The 19,794-nt window shown below is 38.0% G+C and overlaps 1 protein-coding gene and 1 long non-coding RNA gene across 4 annotated transcripts in view; both read right to left on the bottom strand.

Annotated features, from left to right (window-relative positions):
* LOC142043094 (uncharacterized) overlaps window positions 1-7,546 on the bottom strand; it is a 28,165-nt gene extending 20,619 nt beyond the window's left edge. The window contains exons 1-2 of the long non-coding RNA XR_012653941.1: window positions 7,463-7,546; window positions 4,819-5,006 (exon numbers count right to left, since the gene is read on the bottom strand). This is a non-coding gene — a long non-coding RNA (uncharacterized LOC142043094). The remainder of the gene's footprint in view (window positions 1-4,818; window positions 5,007-7,462) is intronic.
* Window positions 7,547-9,891: 2,345 nt separating this feature from the next.
* The window catches only part of SMARCA1 (SNF2 related chromatin remodeling ATPase 1), a 36,691-nt gene continuing 26,788 nt past the window's right edge, over window positions 9,892-19,794 (bottom strand). For all 3 annotated transcript variants that reach the window (XM_075054253.1, XM_075054254.1, XM_075054255.1), the window contains 2 exons: window positions 14,833-14,943; window positions 9,892-14,072 (listed from right to left, as the gene is read on the bottom strand). In XM_075054253.1, coding sequence (XP_074910354.1) covers window positions 14,001-14,072; window positions 14,833-14,943 — 183 coding nt within the window. In that variant the 3' untranslated portion in view covers window positions 9,892-14,000. The remainder of the gene's footprint in view (window positions 14,073-14,832; window positions 14,944-19,794) is intronic.

Here is a 19,794-nt window from a genome sequence, read left to right as displayed (position 1 = left end):
CATCTGCAATTTTCCCATTATTTGCAGCAGTGTTTCTTCTACAAGTGTCATTTCTCAGTACTTCAATACAGATTTTTTTAACTGATATTTATAAAAAATGATGAGTTATTTACGGGGCAGTTTTGTTAAATTAGTGAAACTGTAATTCCCAATGGAAAGTTAAACCCAACTAGAAAAAAAATTTAAGGGAACGATGATTCCCATTTGTGTGCCAGTGACGCTCGTGATTTCTTATTCATTAATCATTCCACTGGCATGTCATTTATTCAATGGGAAGCAAATCAATTACTTATTTTTATATGTAGCTAAGGCCCCAATACTGTGAACTACTCAGAACAGACATGAATTGGAAAGAACTGTAAACACTGAATCTTATTACACGGTTCTTATTAATATTACAGCAGCACCTAGAGACCCTGGCCAAGATCGTAGCCCACTTCGCTTAGTGCTACTGTAACACAGAGATAAGCATCCATCCTAACCCTAAAGGAAATACACAGCATAAACAGACCTTAGCAGAGGAGAGGAAGAGCAGAGAGTCTGCAAAGGAAGGAGCTTGTTGCGGTCACGGAGGAGAACTAGAAACGCATGGCAGCGTCCCAGTGCGCAGTCCTCCGCTGCTGTTCAGAGGACCGTGCTGCTGCTCGCCAGCCTCGCCTGGGCACAAAGACCGTACAAATCCTGCAGGCACAACCGGGGACCTTGCAAGCACTCCAGCGAGCTGCAATTACACTGATTCCAGTCTTACCAAGTTTCTTGCCGTTGCCATGACCGCACAAGTCTATTGCATGTGAACACAGATGTTCTCTGTTGTTTCTGTGTGTTTTCACCCAACTCAGGTGTATGTGAGACCTCACACTTGGAAAAGGAACTATCAGTTCTACATCAGTCTTGAGACAGTATCTAGACACAACAAGCTCAATTCTCTACAGCCACCACCAGAGAAATTCTGCTGAATTTGATCAAAGGAACTATTGGAAAGAACAAAGTCCAATCCACTCTTGGTATCTGTCTGTATCCACACTTTCAGGGAAATTAGGTACAAGTCCATCAGCAGTGAGCATAGGCAAATTAGGCTGGGCTGTGTTATATTTAAAAGTAAAATTAAATGTTGGGTTCACCATCGAGTTCTGCTCAATACTCTCCAGTCAGTTAGGAGTAGCTCCAGTGGCAGGAGACTGCATGAAACCACCACTGGCAGCAGTAGGATAAAGACTTGCCATAGTGGCCAAGGACTTCCCCAGGGGTTCTGGGGTTTTAAGAATCACTTTAATTTCAAAACATTGATTTTTATTTCATTCTGATAAAATCAACAAGAAATGATTGCCAGCCATTACTATTGAGGAACAGAAGTGGCACCTGCTTTTTTGCACAGCACAGACAATTCAACCAGAAATCTGACTGCCTGTCCTGGTTTCGGCTGGGATAGAGTTAGTTTTCTTTCTAGTAGCTGGTATAGTGTTATGTTTCCAGTTCAGTATGAGAAGCATGTTGATAACACACTGATGTTTTCCGTTGTTGCTAAGTTGTGTTTAGACTAAGTCAAGGATTTTTCAGCTTCTCGTGCCCAGCCAGCAAGAAAGCTGGAGGGGCACAAGGAGTTGGGAGGGGACACAGCCAGGACAGCTGACCCAAACTGGCCAACGGGGTATTCCATACCATGTGACGTCATGTCCAGTATATAAACTGGGGGACTTGGCCAGGGGAAGGGGGTAGCAGATCACTGCTTGGGAACTAACTGGGCATTGGTCAGCAAGTGGTGAACAATTGCATTGCGCATCACTTGGTTTGCATATTCCAATTCTTTTATTATTATTACTGTCATTTTATTATTATTATCATCATTCTCATTTTCTTCCTTTCTGTTCTATTAAACTGTCTTTATCTCAACCCACAGTTTTACCTTTTTTTTCCCCGATTCTCTCCCCCATCCCACTGGGGGTGGGGAGCAGGGGAGTGAGCGGCTGCATGGTACTTCGTTGTTGGCTGGGGTTAAACCACGACACTGCCCCATGGCAGCTATTGTTTGAAATTAGAAAGCCACAGCTTTGTGCTGTGGGCTACAATAATTCAGTTTCTGTGGGTCGGCAGAGGAGATTCTGCAAAACACACATATCAAAGAGCTACAGAGGCATAAACATTAGCTTCTTTGCATAGCGTGAGTTATATGAATATGCAAAAGAAAGGCATCCTGGGAACACCTATGAAGCCCCTTGACAAACTCTGCTTAATTTTAATCAGCATTTCTGCTTTTGACAGCAAAAAAAATGTTGAGGTAGGAGCGGTACCCAGAGCACAAAACTCTGTGTTCAACAAATAGAGATGACGGACAGAACACGTCTGCTAAAAGAGCAGTGCTTGCCATACAGAAGAATTGTTTAGCTCTTGGGGCTTTCGGAAATAGGGTCAAGGAACCAGTCCACATCCTGGCCAAGGGCAGTAGACACCGCACAGAAGGAACAAAAGACAGTCCCAGCCACAAAACAGTACAGTGAAGGAGATGAAGGAGGTCAAGTAGTACCAAAAGCCTCCTAGAGAAGGCCAACAGTCCCTTTGGAAAGAACACCAAATGGCTCTGAGTGAACAGATAAATGTCATAGTTTCACCGCAGTCAAACGGCAGAAAAAAACAATAACATACATGAAAAGTTAAGAGCGGTCTTTTTCTTTTGACGACTGTTGGGTGACTAGTAAACTGGAAGAGGATGTTGTTTTCATTTTTCCATTTGGAAAATATAGCAAACCTTAGAGATACCTGCTCAACTTTGCTTCAACAGGTAGAACATCTACCAAGCTTTTATAGATCAATTCACATACACTTTTTCTTCTGATACCACTGACTCTTTGACAAGATACCTGTTTCTATTTCTGTCTATGTAAGATAGAGACACAAATGACAGTCTTTGCACAGGCCCTACTACATACAACCTGCACTTATGGCTGCTGTGATTGATGTGAATCCTCTGATCTCCAACAGGAATGTGGTCCCCACCTGACAAAACTGACTGTCTTATTTTGTCTTTTATTTTAATAGGTTTCCTGCCAGCTGGGCTCTGCCTCCATTTGATCAAGTGTACTATGTCCTCAATCAACTCTTCTCCTTGGTTTGGGGGTTTTTTTCCTATATTTTTAAAAGCAGCAGCCCAAATCCATGAAAGCAGTAAAAATACTGCATTTTCTCAAGTTTTATTACTATAGCTAATTCCCAATGAGAACAATAATTTCTATAGCAACCCTCAAATGAAGGTCTCAAAGCTCTTTAAATCAAAAATAAATTATGTATGTAGACAAGCTGGCAATGCGCTGATCTCAGGTTGTAGGCACCTTTCTTCATCCAAAAACAACACAGAAAAAACAGGTACGTAATCCACTAACACAGCCCTAGCAAAGCTGTACTTCAAAACAAACTCATCCTGCTGTGCTAATTACAAAGCAGCCTCCCTCCTCAGCTCTCCTGCACCTTGGCACACACAGGCAGGCTCTGAATGACAGATCTCTCACATTGCTTCGTCTAGTCCAGACCACAAACATCTAGTTTTGAGCAAGGAATACCACACCCACTCAAAACTCTTGGAATAACTTAAGAGTGCAATGGTTTAACTGCAATCCAGGAAAAAGATAGGACTAATTTCTGTGTGGTGTGTTAATAGGTGTCATTAGCTCTGTATTACTTTTACTTTCCTCCACTGATGACTTTCTGACTATGTTAAGACAGGCTACATTCAACAGTGAATTGAGCCCTTTGTGCAGAGAAGATGCTGATTTCTGAAGAGTGATGCAGTCAGTCTACGTACAATATTCAAAAGGCAGATACACAGAGCAAGCTGAAGGTAAATATTAAGTAGATCAGGTGGACTTTAAGCCACTTGAATACCACCATACATAATTTTCCAAATAGTTTTCTATCTCAGAAAATAGCCATGCAGAAGATGCTATTTACCAATTTATTTTTTCCACCTACTGTAACTCAGTAGCATTGTGCTCCTGTTTACAGTGAATTATTGCCCATAATCCCTGTTTTCTGCCTCTGCACCTAAGATTAAGGTAAGCCTCAAACAATTCTTACTTTGTACACGAAGTACACAAATGCTCATAGGGCTCTACAAACAGTAAAAATGAAATGGTGGGCAACATGCAGCAAAGCATCTGATGCAGAACTATGGGGATCAGTATGAAAATAGAGTCAGCAACACCCTGCTTTAGGTAACATCTGACTCTAGAGAGTCCTTAGCAGACACCTTTAGTACACGTATTATCAGAAAATTAGAATTAACATTGTTAGTTTTAAACATTGTGGCAATCGGTCAATACATAAAGACCTTTAGGGCTGGAGGTAGCTCTGCAGTAGGGAAATAATTAGCAATGCACCGAATGCCATAAACCACCTTACAGCAATCAAATCGATGTCTGTGTTCTACCTCCTGCCAGAGATTCAGTCTCCTCATAAAACCATTATACCTGTCTTTCCAATTCAAACCAGCTCTATTATTTAAATGAAACACTATCAAAAGAGAACAAGCTCTGCCACAGTGGACAGAACTTGGTGCTTTTAATATCAGAAAAAATAATCATGCAACCATGTTCTGTTTTTCAGTTGGTTTTGGCCCATTTCTTACTCAACCATCAAGCCACTATTTGTAAGGATCCATGGAAAGAAATAGCAATGCTCACCTGTTGGCATATGAGGGTCATTCCCTCCACCTGGTAGGGGCTCCAGGTGATGGTGAGGATACCCTCATACTTCTGATGGGCAGTTGGTTGCTCTCCAACACCATCGGAAGAAAGGTATCTGCACTTCAGGGTGAGGTCAATAGCTTACCTTAAACAGTGTCCACCGCTACTTGACTTTCCCAGTCTCACAGCTATGGCATTTTAAGGGATTGTGGAAATAGTCATCTCCTTCAACCAATATGAAGTCGAGATATCATTGTCCATAAGGTGAGCGAGAGCCTGAAATCAGCCCTGAACTACTGAATCAGCACAGCATGGTCATGGCTCTACCAGCACCTGTAATTGAGCAAATTTACACAAAAGGCACAAAACCACAATTAAAAGGAATGTACGCAAGGTAACCTCCCACTTCTCAACCAGTCCCACAGAAGATGGAATGGGCATCAGGACCTGTGATCAGACAGCAAACCCTTACACCCCAGCTTTCTAAATAAACTTCTAAAATTACCTGTCAGTCAGCATTTTAAGAAAAATCTATCAGCATCCAAGAAATAAATAGACTAACATTATTCTTCTGTTTCTGATTCTGCCTCAGGTTCACTACAAAGTAACTTGCAGCTCAATAAACTTTGACATGTTTTCATGTTATAAAAACAAAGACAAAAAACTTATTTATTCACTTTTTACCTCATACATCCCAAATCAATAGTTGCACCTATTGATCGATGACATAAATTCAAAACATTAATTTACATTGAGTACCGGAACCTAATAAGAAGGCAACAACTGAATTTGTTGAAATCGATTTCCCTTTTGTTTCCAACAGAAAAATCTTCGGGCCTGTAGAATAGTAAGATGCAGTGCACAGAGCAGTTAATTATCAATGAGCATCACAAAAAGCTAAAATTAAATTTCTTTTTGAATATGGAAAGAAAATGTTGATTCTCCAGGGCTGATGTTTAAGCAAAAGAAATTTCTTGTACCTCTTCCACATGTGCATTCTAGCAACGTGAATCACGGAAAGGTGAATTTCAGTACATACTAAAATCACTTTGTAACGTAAATAAGTAAAATTATTTCAGAGATATGTTCCTACAGAAGCTATAATGTACTGCTGATATTTTGTTCTGAAAGGGTAGTATTTATTTATTTATTTAAAACTCCAGCAACATAAATTTAAGTCACCAAAGCAAAATCCTGCGGCACAAAGCGATGCCACTTTTTGTGGTGCAGAGGCACCTGCCTTCAAGCAGCAATTGAATACACGTGAATCACAGTGCAGTTCTTGCAGGCTGGCTCTGAGCTGCTCCGAGTATTGCACCGAGTGCCACATCAGCCAATAACTTAGTTTAAACTTTGAGAGAGGCCTTTTAAGTTGAACACAATGCAATTTTTGGACAGGAAGACCTATTCAAATCCCCTCTCGTGGGGTAACTATCCAGCCAGCCAGCCAAGCGCTTTGCAGGTAGTTTGGTAAGGAGTGGCAAACTCTGAGGAGACAGCGGGACTACAGCCCCGTCGAGACAAAAATCTACGTAATTGCAGAAAGCACCTCAGTGCTGCCACACCACCAGCCTCGTCCACTCTTGAAGGCAGCAGCTCCATCCTCAGGTTTCCTCCTTTCAGATCCACCGACAACACCTGGGGTCTGAATGGGTAAAAAGCACAAGAGCCCTGTAAATGTGGAAAGCCGGAGAGCAGAAGAGCCGAACGCTGTCTTCACAAGCTACGCTCTGTCCTGAGGCACACGCACAGCTCCAGTGCCTTCAGTGGTAACTCCACTCACTCGGCAGCAAATTACAGTGGCTTTACTTTAAATTTCTGTTTACCGCCAATAAAAATAGATAGATTTAGCCATCAGCCTCCAGTTAATCACACACAGAGTTTCCCAGCCCACCTCTCAACCCAACCTGGCACGGGCAACTATTTCCAAGATTCAACCTTTTCCCTCTGCGTTTCACATGTCAGAAGAGGAGCCTGCTGCGAGAGCAGCGTTTGCACAATAACGGGGAATTGCGCCAAGACACCCAATCTGTTAATTTGGACAGGTTTCTAAGGAGCCTCCTCATGAAAACATCCATGACGTCAACTGACCCAGCAGGATTTGAAATAAGGCCTGGAAGCAAAGGCTTCCTCTCAACCAAGAGCTGCATTTTTATTAAGCGCATCGCACATTACCTGTGCATCTTCCTGCTCCTCACAGGGACTTGACCACCCTTCTAACCAAATACCAACCAATATTTAAAGCAGGTTACAGTCACGACTTGCAACTTCTTGTCTCTTCTCCGTCTTCCAGCCTCGTAAGCCCAGTTCAGCGTGCAGCGGCACAGCTCGGTACCAAGCTCCAGGCCTGGCCCAGCGCGGTGCCCAGAGCTCAGGCAGACTCCGCAGAGGGGAGCGACGCGTCCCTCCGAGGGTTTACGGCCCCCAGCCGGAGACCTGCGTAACCCACGGTGGCCTCACACGGGCTGCAGGGCGGGAGGGAAGACCAGACGAGTGATAGCCTCCTTTGTGCCGGGGTACAACGTACCGAATGAAAATACTAATCCACGTATTTCAAATCCTACGGTGCACTACTCACGGTTTCCAAACCCGTGAATGGCCTCGTTTAGCTCCAGGACCAGGCACTCAAGACAGAGGGGACAGCCACCGGCCTGGAGGACTTCTCCTGCCACCCAGAGCAGGAACTAGGCAGGCACAAGCCACATCACCTTGAGCTTCTTTGAGAGGAGCTGACTGGAAGAGAGGGGAGATGGTGCAGAGTAGGCAGGGGAACGCAGGCACGTTCATACCGACAGGCAGGCTAAAGTGTCGGGGCTCCTGAAGCAGACATCATCCTGCACCTTCATCCAGGTTACACCACGCCCAGCTGAAACAGCCTTCGAAGTCAAACACAAACACCCAGAAAACATCGTTGGAAATACCTAACTGTTCAGTGGCATCACCTAAATCAGGTAATGTGCGCTCTAGTTGAATCAAAGATATTAATACGTTTACCAATGTGTTGAGTTAGGCCCCCAATTAGTTGATACTAAAGTACTCAACTAGGAAAGTCTCTGTATGCAAAAGGCGTCTCAATCTCTAACGAGCAGCTATTCTTTTCAGAAGAGGACAAAAGCACTTAACTCACAGTATGTATTCAGATATTTTGACTAAATAAAAGCTAAGACTCAGTATCAGTGAAGAGCTGAAAATTAACTATTTTAATATGCTGTTATCACGCCTATTACCATGGAAAATGAGTTCATTTAACGAAGCATTAGTCAATGAAAATATATTTCGGGCAGAAAAAGAGCAATTAGCAAAGTTGTCAACATTTTATCCATCCATACATAAAGGAAACAATTAAGGACACATATAAATATGAAAAGAAAGTTTATGGTTTACCAATATGACTATTTACTATATTGCTAACTTTACTATAAGATGATAATATTTTATAGCCTGTTCCTTAAGGTGAATGACGATTAAAATTCGTAACAGCCAATTTCTTCAAGAACCCTAAACTGTAATGAGTTACTACTTGAAAAAAATCCTGTATTATATCTATTTAGAAGTGAGGACTGACTGCTAACAGTATGGATATATCCTTAGACATTTGTAAAAGTTCCATGAAATTCATAAACCACCAGTGTGCAACACTGTTTGCACTATCTTCACAAAATCTCAACTACAAATTTATAAGTCTAAGGACTATCATCCTCAAGATTATTTTAATAATTTGAAATACTCAGCAGTACTGAGTTACACTCAGTGTAGCACTTTCTTTTCCTGAGCAGAAATGACAAAATAAAAGGGGAAAACAAACAAACAAAAAACTCAACCAAAACCACAAAAAAACCTGAAGGAATAAAGACATGAGAATCAAGGTATCTAGAAATTCAGAAGGCCATCTTAAGAAAACGTGAAAGCAATAGTTCTAAGGAAAGACAAATAGCAGAAGCCTTGCTGGACTCTAAACCCTCACTGTGAAGTGGTCTCCTGAGGAGTATCTACCTGTTAAGCTAGAGAAAGAAGACACATAATGAATGCCATTTACCAAACTGCTGAGTGGAATTTAAGATTTTGTGGCCTTCAGCAGTGTCCACCTAATTAATAAATAAGAAGATAAATGAAGATGACTTTTCAGCCTGTTTCCTTATGGCAAGAAACTGCCATGTAGAAATAAAAAGGTCTGTTCCCTGACAAAGGTGTCTATAGCCTGACCTTCCCAAAACCACTAAGTGCATACAGCGAGAACAATCATCACATGACAATACCACACTCTGCTGCAAACTCCACAGCTACTGAGTAGCTCTGCAGACAGGATCACGGTTCCCATTAAAAGTCCTGAAGTTTGAACAGAGCATCTTCTCCAGAAGAGTTCACAGGTGCTGCTTCCAAGAAAATCTTGAAAACAGTAGATTTTAGTGCTGGTAGACTGCCACAGAAAATAAATAAGAAGTAGAAACTAGCTCTGGGCTCATGCTCAGCCTGGCACTAACCAAAGCTACCTGGAAGAACTACAGTTCTTGTAGCGAACCCAACAATTGTTTTGGCATGCTACCGAGGACAACATAAGGCAATCCACATCTCTAACCCCAGGTCCTTCTTCCTGGTCTAGGTGCCTCACCTGAAAAAGAGTGAGGTCTATCAAAAGTCACATTGAAGCAGACAGAATTGCTACCAGCCAATGCCAGGATAAACTGGTCTTCCGGAGCTCCTCACTGTCTCTCCTGTTTTTTCTACGGGGTCATCCTGAGAAAAAAGTGGAAAATCGACCATTCATTTAGAGCATGCACCTGTCCAAGCAGAATATCTAATATGTCTACTAGTGATGAACAGCTGCAATGACAAAAATCCTGGTCCCTACCATTCTATGTCTCCTAGATTTAAGCTCCAAAGTATTTCACTTTAGTAACACACCAGAGGTATGAAGTAACAGAAAAACAGTAATATACTTTAATACAGGATCAACATACATTGTATCATTCTGTACTAAGAGACAACACAGGCAAGGCTGTCACAAAAATACAAGCACTACTATTATTTTATTTTAGGTTACAGGAAATTAGAAAGTTTGAAAGCAGACAGGGAACAGCCACACACACACCCCTTACATTCAGCTACCATAGCCTGAAGGTTATGAGAGGTACAAGAGGAACAAAAACAAATCAAACTACTTTGAACAGTATCCAAGTGTATGGGCTCATCTGTACCAGAAGCATAATTACCAGAAGACTTCAGGTTCATATTAATTTTTATTTTCATATATGTACAACTTAAGAAACAAATCTCAATTTGAAAAAGTTCAGAAGTTATCTTTCAACAACACAATGTAGACATATCTTTGAGGCAGCAAATATTACTCCTATTAAGGCTCTTATGAAAGGATGGATATCATGCAAATGCAATTAAAGAGTACATTACATTTCAAAATATGCAAACCAAGTTCAACTTTAACTCTTTCAGAAAAAGAACATACCAAACATTATAACTGACTCACCAAAGCATTTACATACATGCTTGAAGCTAAGTACACAGACTAGATAAACTTAAGTAAAACATAACAGCTGTCAAGCTATCTTAACCAGATCAGAACTACAGTCAGTGATCAATCCCTTCCAACATCAGAAGTGCCAGTGCCTGCACCAACCATGTCATTTTACATTTCACATAAACCGCTGCTGACTGCAAAATTCCATATGCTTTTTCAACCTATAAGGCCCACATTTTTTAGCTTTGGCATTAATTTGTGATCACTGAAAGTACTTAGTCCCTCCACTGAACCTGGGGAAGAGGCATGCACAGAGTGCCTGAATCACAGCAGTGCATAGCAGGAACTGCAGGCACTGCAGGAGATGCATAATGGCAGTTACTTCCATCAGGCATTTAGAAAGATTCTGAATAATTTCCATATACTGTACCCCTTGCTTATGATCTCAAAGAGCAAAAACTGGATTATTTTTTTTTAAACCATAACCAGCATTAGCACTAAATCAAACAAGCAATGCTAATCTACAAGAAAAAATTCTTACTTAATATTTTAGTATAGTAATGCTACTTGTGCAAACAGTATCTAAAGATGGTCTAATACTACCAGCAGGGAGAAAGCTTCATTCCTTCTCTATGTCATTATAATACATTGAAATTAAATATAATGAAGATGGTCAGCTGTGTGACTTTTTATTGTCATCACTAACATAAAAACAAAAGGACTGATAATTTGAAAGCAATGAATATATGATATGAATAGAAACACAACAACTGTTGTGACCTCTCCCACGGTGTTACATGCACTGCCTGATGTGTAAAAAGGAGCTAGATGACTACTTTTTCGTCAAGCCTAATGTTAACACAATCAAATTTTAGTTGTCTACTCAAAAGGAAACATAAAATTTTGAAAATAATTTATTATCTTCTAATTTTTTTGGCAACTATCATATTGCCTAAAGGCCCAGATTTTTCAGAAGTTTTGTATCACATTACATTCAGCGCTTACAAATTTCTTACAAACAGTATTCCTCACCTAAGAAAACAGTAGTTAAAAGTAGGAAGATTGCTTTATTTCAGTCCATCTAATTTTGAGTCACAGCAGAATATCATTTAGATACTGCTAGGCACATACTGTGTGTATATCTGCAACTAGAAGAATGAAAAAGGAAAAGAAAGATCCATTTTACTTTAATCCTGACCAGCAGCTGTTAGCAATTTTCTTTAGTTATCACTGTGGGACATGATGGATGGGAAGACTCAATATGCTGAGGAACTAGTATATAGTGTACAAGTGCTCTCAAGGACTGTTGTTCAACAGCACATTCAGTTTAACTAGGAACTACAGACTGTAAGAGGTAACAGATAGTTCCTGGGAGCATCTATCATTCTTCAGAGAAGCTGTCTGATCAAGAGGATAATATCTGGAAGAACAATTGCATGATCTTTTGCTATATAGCTAGTATATCATATCACTGAAGGAGGAGAAAAGTGAACATTAACTCAAGTAGTAACTCAAACTAAGAAATCTGCATGAAAGAACAAGTTGAGATATTACCATTTTAAGACTTTCCATACACTTTGCAACACAGAGAAACTGGATACACAAAAACATGCGAGTCAAACAAAGCTAATCTACAATAAACAAAACCAGAATACACATATTTCAAGACTTAAAACATTAAAATATTCACCCGATGCTAAATAGGAGCAATGGAATAAGATCTAGGCCTAGGCATGTAATTCAATAAAAATTCAATTGGCTCTTTCAGCCTTTATTTCCCTCCTCTTTTTACTTGTTTTTAATAATTTTAGGCCATAAACTTACTGAGTGACACAGGAGCCAAGAAGCAAATGTAAATAAGGCATCTTCCTCTCTCTGTTAATAGCAATGCTCCAGGGATTTGTGATTATATATGTATGTAGCCGCTCAGACTTTTTCCAGCCCATAATTACACGGGATGTCCTTCTCCCAAGGATAAAGCAGGATGTCAACTACTCTAATACCAAAAATAATATTTGAAAAGACATCCTTTTCTGAGCAGACCTATCCCATCTGGGTTGCATACTCACTTAAAAGCATGCATTGTCACCCATCACTAACCTTCTGTCTGAAAGTAGTGCCCCATCATTATTAGATGTAGCTCTCAACTCATCAGATGAATCTCAACAGATGAATACCCTTTTTTTTACACAACAAGTCTTACAAATAAAAGCCCAGTGAAATAATTAATAACTTGGTCCCCAAATAAAAGCTTCATTCCAAAATAAGAAATCAAATTATTAGTCTATCAAAATGCTCAACCCAGTCATCACACCCATTTTGCCCCAAACCTTAAACACAGACTATCAAGAAAGGCTAGAAATTACTCATCAAGCTTACAGAGATTAATCCCAGAAAATTTCAAATACATTCCAATATATTTTAAATGACATAAAAGAATATGGGAAGAACTCTGTCCTAAGACTCAAGAACTTTTTATAAAGTCCTGAATTTTACAAATACAGAAGAAGGTAGCCAATGCAAAGCATGAAATACAAAGAGTTCAGAGTTTTTTTCTTCTTAAAACACCTCAAACCACAGAAGGAAGCAAACTGCACTAGAAGAAATTTACAAGTAGTCTTCAAGGGAAGTACCATGTAAAGCACACTGCATTAATCTAGACTTGACATTATGAGGGCATGTCTCACTGTAGCAAGGTCCATACTAAACACCAGATCAGAGAGAGAAGATTAAAGTAAAACATTAGATGTCACAGTCACTGTTCTACTGATCTGGGAAAGGCAGAGACTCCAAGGTGAGCAGAAACTATGAACCTGCTTAATAAAGGCCATTCTTGCAAAGTGAAAAAAAGTCATACATCCAATACTTTCATCCCTTCATTAAAATAGAAATACTAAAAAGGAGCACTCCATAACATATCCCCATTGCTTCTGACTGACATGTGGATTCAAAGGTAAAAGCAGAAAGTTAGCAGAGATAATGAGAGCAACAAAGATCTTTTAGCACAAGGCAGCATAGCTGAGCAGCCTACCAACAAGAAGCTGAATTATTTTGTTTGTTACTTAAAAAAGAAGCTGTTAGTTGACTACTTCAGTTTATTAGGCATAGAAAAGTTTTCATCTAGAGGTCATTCTGAAAAACACCTCACCCTGTGTTTAACCATGTATGAAGCCCAGCAGAAACCAGTGACGAAGAAAAAAAAGTATACGTATTTGTTGGCTTTCCTTCTGAACATTTCAGAGAAAAATGTCAATTTAATGCTGACAGCAAAAAAGGATGTCAGTCTAATTAGATTTTTTTTTGTTCTGTCATGCTCCTGATCCTATCTAAGTACTCCTCTGAAAAAAAATCTGATCAATGATGAAGGCACAATTATACAAACCTTAACATTCACTCTAAACGTAGCTATGCAAAAAAGGGAGAGGGTAGGGAAAACAAAGGTGAAGTATATTTCTCTTCAAATAATTAGGTCAGTTTATTTTCCAACAGCCATATAAATTTAAAATAGGAAACAACAATAATACAGCTATAGAATCTAGGTTTTCTTTCAAAGCAGCAGCATATAAAACATATAAAAGCTAAAACCTCAGCACAAGCTTCAAAAAAACAAGGACTGAGTGAATTTTGCCAAAGACATGAAACTCACAAAGTACAGTACACAAAAATACTGGAATGCATAAGATATAAAGCTACACATTTTAGATAAAGAAAGACATTGTAAAGTATACAAAATTTGCAAAATTAAACCATTGGATTTGGGGGAGAGTACCATGAGTACAAAGAAGTTGGCAATTAATACTCGTAGATGGAGAGAAGAAAGTGGCAGTTTTACATTTAGCATTCAGTTTTCAGGTTCACGACTTCACTTTCTTAGCATCTTTTTTTCCAGAGTTCTCAGTAGCCACATCTGCTTTTCTCTTCTGTGACTAAAAAGGGGGGAAAAAAAAGTTATAAATTCAATGAAATGGTAGCTTTATAGCAAAAAAAACAAACAAACAAACAAAAAACCCACACACACCAAAAAAAACACCACCCAAAAAACCCAACCACAAAAAACAACACACAATTGAAGTACATGACTAGTCAAAAAGAAGATAAGTGACCCTAATGTATTATATATTTCAATTCGACTTTGTAGGATGTAATGGAAGGGCAAACAAAAATCCCAGATTTAAACACTTAATTCTGCTATCCTTTTTATCTTCTTGAAATCATTACATGGTCTCAATGGTACAGGTACCACACATACCATGAATTGGATTAAAAGATCAGGACCTTGACTTATACACAATTCTGTTCTAAAGATGACAACTTTTCAAAATAAAAGCAGCACTTATTTCTTCTTCCAGGAACTACTATGTAGGGGAAGAATAGCAATCTGAGATTAAAGAAAACATATGATGTAAATATGTAGATAGAAAGAGGGCAGTGCTACGTTTTCTTAAGAAGAGTCGTCCTCTGCTAAAGACTCTTCTCAGAAAAAAAAAAAAAGCCCCAAAATACTATGAATTGGGAATACCTACATAAAATCTAGGAGAGCTGTGAATAGACAAATATTTCAGTTTAATCTCTCAACTAATGATTTATAGTTGTAGCCACTGGTTGTTCTAATATCTTTTTCATTTTGTAACAAAATATAATTGAATTCTGCCCCACTAGAAGTAACGTAAATGCTGCTAAACATACTGCTGTAACTTTTGCTCCTCTTTTCTTCTTTTCAGCTCTTTCTTTTTCCTCAATTTCCATATTTTCTTTTTCTATTAATGATATGAGAGTATTGCAGCGTCTCTGAAATTCCTAAGGAAACAGAAAACATCAAATTCTCTAAATAAATTACACAAATTCTCTCATTTACATAAATATGTTCAAAATTCTTGAATTCCAAAGTACTTAACTTTCCAAAAACATTCAATATTAACGTACTAATAAGATTAGCTTAGTTATTTTTCATCTGTCTTTACCTTAGTGTAACCTTCTTTATAAACAGAGAGAGATTTACTGAAATACTCAACTTCCTGACAAGGAGTTTTCAGGATTGTCTGTATCTTCTAAACCGAAACCCCTAAAGAGTGATCTGATCTTTCATCTTGTCTAGATGAAGCAAACTATAGCCTGCCAGCATACTACGCCAGAATTTAGAAAAACAGGTCTTCAAGTATATCTTTAAAGCAGAGAGAAAAGGAATCAAAGCTACCTTAAGCAATACTTTTCTGTGGCACAAAGACTTAATTTTTTGTGATAAGACACTGTAGAGCTCCAAACTGGAAAAAAATCTATCCAGTCTTAAACTATGAACTCACTGTTGTATTTTCAGTCAAACAGCACCCAAAAGGTAGTAGGCCCTAAATGCTTTTAGCATCAAGACTTCCAAGCCATCTGAAAATGATCAAGTTTTAATGTATAAATGACCTTATGGTATTTAAAAATATTTCCAATACAACTCTAAAAGTATCTGCATTACAGTTAACAGCTGGTTTGGTTAACAGAACTTGGTTGACTGGGACAGTTTCTTGTATCTCATATCAAAAAAAAAGATCTCTTACCAAATACATAATAGTACTCATTTTTATTATAATTATTCAGTATGTTCTATGTATATTGAGAACAGTGATTCCATGGGCTTTTCTTTCCAACTCAAAGCAGGAAACTTTCTTCTGCAGAAAAAAAAGCTGGAAAAATATGTCTTGGCTCTATTAAATTCAAGGAAGCAATTGTTGAACCACAAGCTATCCTAGAATTACCTAGTAGCGTAAATCTTAACCTACAACTGGTCTATTTGCAATGAAGTGAACAGGTGACCTTTTTGCCCAGGAATTAGTCTCTATTTTCTCAGCATCTCTAACCCGTATATTGCCTCAGCCATCATGTTACATGATGGAAAACGATGCAGCTTGCACACTTTCTTGATCCTGAACGTTCTGAAACAGTAAAGCATATGACTCATCTTTGAGACATTAATACCCTCAAGCTTAACCACATTCCTTAAGTTCCACAGTTTCCATGAAAGGTGCTCCATGGCCTTGGGTAAAAGCTGTGTAATTCAGAAGGGATGCAGAGAATCCTGCCACCACATGATTATTTTTTTTAACACCAAAAAGAAAAAAAATTTCTTCTTTCTTTTCAACTCTCTGCTGGAAACATTCCAGTCTCATCCATGTATTTTTGCAAATAGAGTAGAGTAAGAGTCATTTCTACCACATCTATGTAAAAGTATGCCTACATCCCAGCACAGGTTTAACCACAAATTAGGGCACCATGCTTGTGCCCTGGAATGTGACAGTCCTGCTGGAGCTAAAATACTCTCACTTCAACCAATAAAAACCCAGAAATTCTACCCACACAACAGTTTTTAAAACTTGAGTGTAAGCCATCCCAACATACATTGCATCCCCAAACATAGAACCAAAGAGAGGCTCTATCCCCAAAACCTACACTCTATAGACGAATAGAGATGATAAAAGACTGGAGTAGAAAAGGTGATTGTCAGTATGTCAGAAGCATTGTACATCATTTAAATTTGGGTACATTGCACTCAGACTTAGGAGCTGTAGGTAAAGACTGATGGCAAGTTGTCATCTGTCAGCTAGATCTTTTCTAGTATATGAGAAACTAGTTTGTGTTAAATTCAAAACAAGCAATTAATCAGAAAGGACTAATAACCTTGATCCATTTGCCTAAGGCACTAAGAAAAATCCTCTTTCCTGGGGAAAAATGCTTGCATAAATACATATATTTATTCAAGTGTGCAGGTCCATGGTTAGACTATCCAGATAGACTACTATTCCAGAACGACATGCTATGGACAGAGCATGGACTCAAAAAAATGTTCTCTGGAAAATCACAGAAACAGTTGACAATAAGATGTGACATGCACACAGGTTTCTTCTACGCCTACCATCAGAAAGAATCTGCATGATTAATCCTACATTGAGCTACTGAAATCTCAATATGGACTGATCCACTCCATTTTATTACTATAAAAATACACTTAAGAGTTTAAAATGCCTTGCACCTTTAGAGATTAGATTTTATTCAGTGTGGCCTGATACTTTTCTCTTTAGGATGGAAAGAGAGAAGATGTACTTTGCTCACCCCTTCATAGCTATAAAGACTAGTATTGCAATAAATAAGATGGGAGCACTGAACCATCACCTTCTGCATGACTGAAGCCAGAGATGCTGACTTGGGAGTGAAAGTAGTCCTAAGCTCTGTCAACAGGCCCGTATATTCCTGTATTTACAAAGGAGTTATTTGTCTTATACTGGGTAGGGTTTGCAAAAAGGTAAAAGAGAATATGCATAATTTATGACTTCAGAAAACAAACACGTGATTCACTGTGGCCATGATATTTTGCATTCTTCCTGCATGGATAGAAATAAAAGAACAACAACAACTAAACCTATAAATTTAAACCTCTGTGCCGAGTTTAAAAAATAAACAAATACATAAAATTTTAGGCACTCTCAACCTCTTTGAAAACTTACATTTTGGGTAAACCATTTGAGTTTGGAATAAATAGATGAAGCAGAATTTTTGTTTTCCAAAGAGAAATCTTCAGAAGAAGAAACAAATGAGAACATGGAAGAGAAATTAGCTATTTATACGGAATCCAAGAGACATCTAGTGGTTAGTAGAACACAAAGTTTTCTCAAAGAGCCTGATAAGTCCTTTTTGGAATTACGCCACCCTTTCTATCTTGTTTCCTATCAGTTTGAATGATCACATGTGAGTTTTAGTATTCTAAGAAGCTTTATCCACTTTCACTCAAGTTACTATTTACGCATTTATAAAGATTTGTAATTATACTTGGTTCACTATCCTTAGTATCAATTGACTTTCCAGCACATTTCTTCATAAATTACTAACCTAGTGCAAAATAGACCCATAGAAATTAATACTTCCACAAATCTCAGGATATTTGAATACATAAAATATATCAGCAATTGGCAGTTATAAATTACTAAACTATACATATCATGACAATTTAAAACACTTAAGAAAATTAAACACAGGTTGAAAGTGAAAGATTACTTTAGCTTTGTATTTTCATACTATTCTTTCAAGTGTGTAATAGCAGAAAAACTAAAAATATTAATATTAAAGGATAAATTTTAAGAGAAAACATAAGCCAAAAGATTCACTACATTCTCAGTGCCTCAATTTCAGCATTAGACGCCACAGAACATATTTCTACACTTTAGCAAATGATTCCTATCCCCTTTAAAAAGAAAATTATACTGAACATAAGGATCTGCAAGAAGATTTAAATTGAATATTTAACTCTACCCTTGACTTAACTATATGCCAACTAATATTAAGTGTTGAGCTACATTTTTAATTTCTAGTACCCGTTTCTATGATTTACTTGAATGGATTCCTTCATAGACAACTTACAAGAAACTTCATACTCGACTAAATATTGGAGGTTTCTCTCTTCATGGACATAATTTTAAAATATGGTATTTCTTCAGACATTTTAGCAAGTAAAGCTTGTAATTCTTTTTAATTAAGGGCTAACTGCTGCACTATCCAGAAACACTTTAATTGCTGAAATATCAAGTACAAATTGTATTGCATAATCTTAAGTAGCACTGGGAAAAGCAAATATTCCCACCTGTTCAAATATACATTTTAAATATTTTATCTTATGTTTTATTTATTCTTAGTACAGTACCCAGAACTCTGAAAGAACATTTTATAAACAAACCCGGAGGCCAGGAAATGAAGACAGTAAACAATAATGCATAGTGGTTCTGCAATTGCTAGACTAAACTACAAAAAAACTCCAGATTTGTATACAAAATGACATTTAAGTTACATGACTGCAGCATAGCCTTCAATTAGAATTTGCTTACAAGACAATGGGGACAATCTATGACAGCTGTATAAGGGACAGTGTGCTCCACTCTTTTGTATCAGCCATGACCAATATGGTTTTGTATTCAATCAGACAAAAAAAAAGTTCCAGCTCTCACTCATTGCAGCTGAGTAAGATGAAGTTATTTCGGTATTCTAAAAAAAACTTTGAAGTACATTTTTCCCATATAAACATGCTCACATGAAAATGCATGTGTATGTTTCTTAAATAAGGTGCACAGACTTACAAATTTTACTCATAAGAAAAAGGAACTGAATCAGGGGAGATCTGTGCAAAAATTCCAGGGCAGAGCTAACAGCTTTTTATCATTAAGAGTCCCATATTCAAAGGTTGGTACCTACACAGCTTATTATTCGCAACCACCAAAGCTTCTGTTAGTGTTATTAGTTCCTGCTTAATGACTAAATTAAAAAAGAATTACTCTGCTCTTCAGACAGAGAAAGGAAAAAAAAAACCAGCTGAAATTCAGAGTACTAGCCTACTTGCTATCAAACTTGTATTATATTCTCTAAGTATGAACAAAATCTTCAGAAAAGTATAACTAAAAAAAAATTTAAGCACTTGCATGTGATATTCACAACTTATTCACAACTACAAAGGGCATTTTAAACCAATTGCTTCAATGATTAATTCTTACATGAATCACTAAATTTTCTCATGCTTTTAGAAATTAAGTACCAATGTTAGGAAAGCTGTTCTCTTCTCCCAGTATATATTTCAGATGTTTTCAATCTTTAATATTGTCCAATAATTCTGAAAAGCAATCATAT

The sequence above is a fragment of the Buteo buteo genome, chromosome 22 (genome assembly GCF_964188355.1).
Source record: "Buteo buteo chromosome 22, bButBut1.hap1.1, whole genome shotgun sequence".
NCBI lineage: Eukaryota > Metazoa > Chordata > Aves > Accipitriformes > Accipitridae > Buteo > Buteo buteo.
Note: the sequence above shows the minus strand (reverse complement) of the source record. Positions and strands in the feature narration are given on the sequence as shown.